This window comes from Neophocaena asiaeorientalis, unplaced genomic scaffold (assembly GCF_003031525.2).
Source record: "Neophocaena asiaeorientalis asiaeorientalis breed wild unplaced genomic scaffold, Neophocaena_asiaeorientalis_V1.1 scaffold242, whole genome shotgun sequence".
NCBI lineage: Eukaryota > Metazoa > Chordata > Mammalia > Artiodactyla > Phocoenidae > Neophocaena > Neophocaena asiaeorientalis.
In genome coordinates, this window is record NW_020172451.1 from 7571864 (window position 1) to 7574599 (window position 2736).

The 2736-nt window shown below is 52.7% G+C and overlaps 1 protein-coding gene across 1 annotated transcript in view; it reads right to left on the bottom strand.

The window, feature by feature from the left end:
* The window catches only part of EP300 (EP300 lysine acetyltransferase), a 75662-nt gene continuing 72926 nt past the window's right edge, over positions 1 to 2736 (bottom strand). The window contains exon 32 of the mRNA XM_024737410.1: positions 1 to 2731. Within this exon, the coding sequence (XP_024593178.1) occupies positions 1132 to 2731 (1600 nt within the window). The 3' untranslated portion in view covers positions 1 to 1131. The remainder of the gene's footprint in view (positions 2732 to 2736) is intronic.

Below are 2736 nucleotides of genomic sequence, written 5' to 3' on the forward strand. Positions count from 1 at the left end.
TCAGGTGTCTGTCTCACACAGTTTATTTAACAATAGGTAATAAGAAATCAAATTTAACAGTCTATACAGTGATCCAAAGTTCATATTTATAAGTAATCAACTTTAATCTCATGATTTACAAGTTGAGGGTTTTTGCTTTCTATTTTCAAGTTTTACAGAAAGTGTGTGTGTGTGTGTGTGTGTGTGTGTGTGTGTGTGTGTTTTGGGGGTGGACAGGGTAAGGAGGAAGAAAGCAAGCAAAGAAGAAACCCCAGGGACATTTTGCATGTTAAAATCATCCCACTGGAATCGTTTCTTACCCTCTTTTTAATTTTTTCCTTTGTTAGATGTAAAAATAACGAAAAAAATTCTTTCAAGAAACAGAACCACGATATATAATACATCAATTTGGCAGCTGCCCCTGTATATTTTGAAAAAGTCATTTTTCTCTCTACATGTACAAATTACTTTAATACTTGAAGTTTTTACGATCAGACTTACGGAATAGAAAATTTTCTGGAGCACAAAAGTTGACTTGAGGGGACTTTTTTTTCCTTTTTTTTTTTTTTAAACATTTTTAAAAGAATGAACATCTTTGCACCCAGAGAAAAAAATTGGTATTTTAATATATATTTATATATATTTATATATATATAGAATGTAATTTTAAAGTAACATTAACCCCTTTTGTCCTCTGGTTTTAGAAATGTTCTTTTTTAACTCTTCCATAAAGTGAGGAAAATAGGGAAGAATGTCAACCATCTGCACCAGTAAATAATAACTATTAATATTACATATTTTCATTAATTTAAAAAAAATAATAAAACCTATTGGAGGTGCAAGGCGGGAGCATGTGGTTGGCTTCACAGACCTCAGCCTCCTCCCAGTGCACACTTGAACCAAACACACAAGGGAAAAAAACCAGGCTGGTGGGGCCCAGCCATAACAAAAATAGATTCTTTGTGTTCTATCAGTCACCCCTCAGGTTCATTTCGCATGTTTGCTTTAAACCACAAACAGCTACCGCACAGTTCTTGTGTGTTCCAAGGAAAATTGTCTTTTAGGCTAAGAAAGATTCAAAAAAATTGTTTTCAGTACAAAAAGTCTTAAGAGAAAATAATTTTTTTGCTCCCAAAATACTACAAGGTGTCTCTAGTGTATGTCTAGTGTACTCTGTGAGAGGTTTGAATTCAAGTCTGAGTTGTCGGTGCTGAGTCCCAGGTCCGTGGCACTGGCACCATGGAGGTTTGCCATGCCTGGATTGCTAGTCAGCTGAGAGAGCATCGAATTCTGGTCCGGGCTGGCAAAATGCCCTTGTTCCATGGGGTTGCCCTGGGCAGCGACCAGTCCGGGATGTGGAGAACTGGTCTGTGGGGAAACGTGGTGTGGAGAAGGCTGAGGCTGCATCCGTGGGGAAGGGCTGGAGTGGGGGGGCTGGGACTGTGGCCGCGGAGAAGGAACAGGCTGGGGAGACCGCACTTGATTGGAGAGAGATGGGATCTGCTGGCCCGGAAGGTGCGGGGACTGAGCCTGACTCGGGAGCATGTGCTGCTGGGGGCTCATGGGGTTGGGCTGAGCGGGGGACCCCATCTGTTGCTGAAGGAGGCGCTGCTGATAGGCCTGCAGGCCAGCTCCGGCCTCCGCCCCCAGGGCCGGGGGGAGCTGGCCCAGCTGGCCCCCGCTCCCTTGCTGCAGGTGCTGCAGGTGCTGTGGCATCCGGGGAGGCGGCGGCGGCGGCTGGGGGGCAGGGTAGCCCAGGCCCTGGGCTGGCTGAAACTGGCTGTGGCTGGCCAGCCCAGGCCCGACTCCCGGCCCCGCTCCCTGCTGCTGCTGCTGCATCATCTGCTGCCGCCTCAGAAGGTCCCGGAACTGCGCCGGCACGGTGCTGGGGTTCATGCCCATCTGCGGAGCCTGGGGGCTCATCCCCCCCATGGGCGGCGGGAGCTGCTGCTGTGGCGCTTGCTGCTGCGGCAGGCCGGCCCTCTGGACGCCCGCCTGCATGGGATTCAAGTTCGGCATGGCGGGGCTGGAGTGGACCCCCTGCTGGCCCGGCATGGCGGGGGGCTGCAGCCCTGGCTGGCCCTGGGGCACGCCGGGCTGCCCGGGGAGGGGCTGCGGATTGGAGGTGGCGTACTTGGCAGCCCGCTGCTTGATGAACGCAGCCAACAGCTGGGGGTTGGCGTGAAGGATACTGAGCACCTGTTGCTGCTGCAGGGGGGAGCTGGGAGACCTGAGAGTCCGCAGAAGGTTTTGTAAGGCTTGTTGAGACACAGTGCCCGGTTTGAGAGGGCTCACACCTACCTGGCCCAATCCCGGTTGGGGAGCCATGTTCAGGGGCTGACCATGCTGCGACACTGACATCATGGCTGGCCTGGGCATCCCAGGCTGCAGGTGCTGGGGCTGAGGCAATCCTCCTTGGGCCCATGGTGGTGGCTGCTGCATCCCTGTGGGCCCCACCCCTGGCTCCAAATGCCCGCCGGGACCTCTGGCCATGGGGGGTGCGTTCATACCCATGGGGGCCATCGGAGTCATCTGGGGCATCTGGTGCTGGATCGGCCTTTGAAAAATTTGCACATGGGCCATCTGGCGCTGCGTCTCGGCTGCCCTCTGAATCTGCATCGCCATTTCCACCGCTGCAGGAGGGGGTCCTGGGAGGGGTGGCTGAGCAGTCTGCGGAGGGGTTGGGGGGGTGACCTGGCCGGCTGCCTTGCCCTGGGACACCGGGCCAGCAGCCTGAGTCCTGGGCAAGAAGGGGGG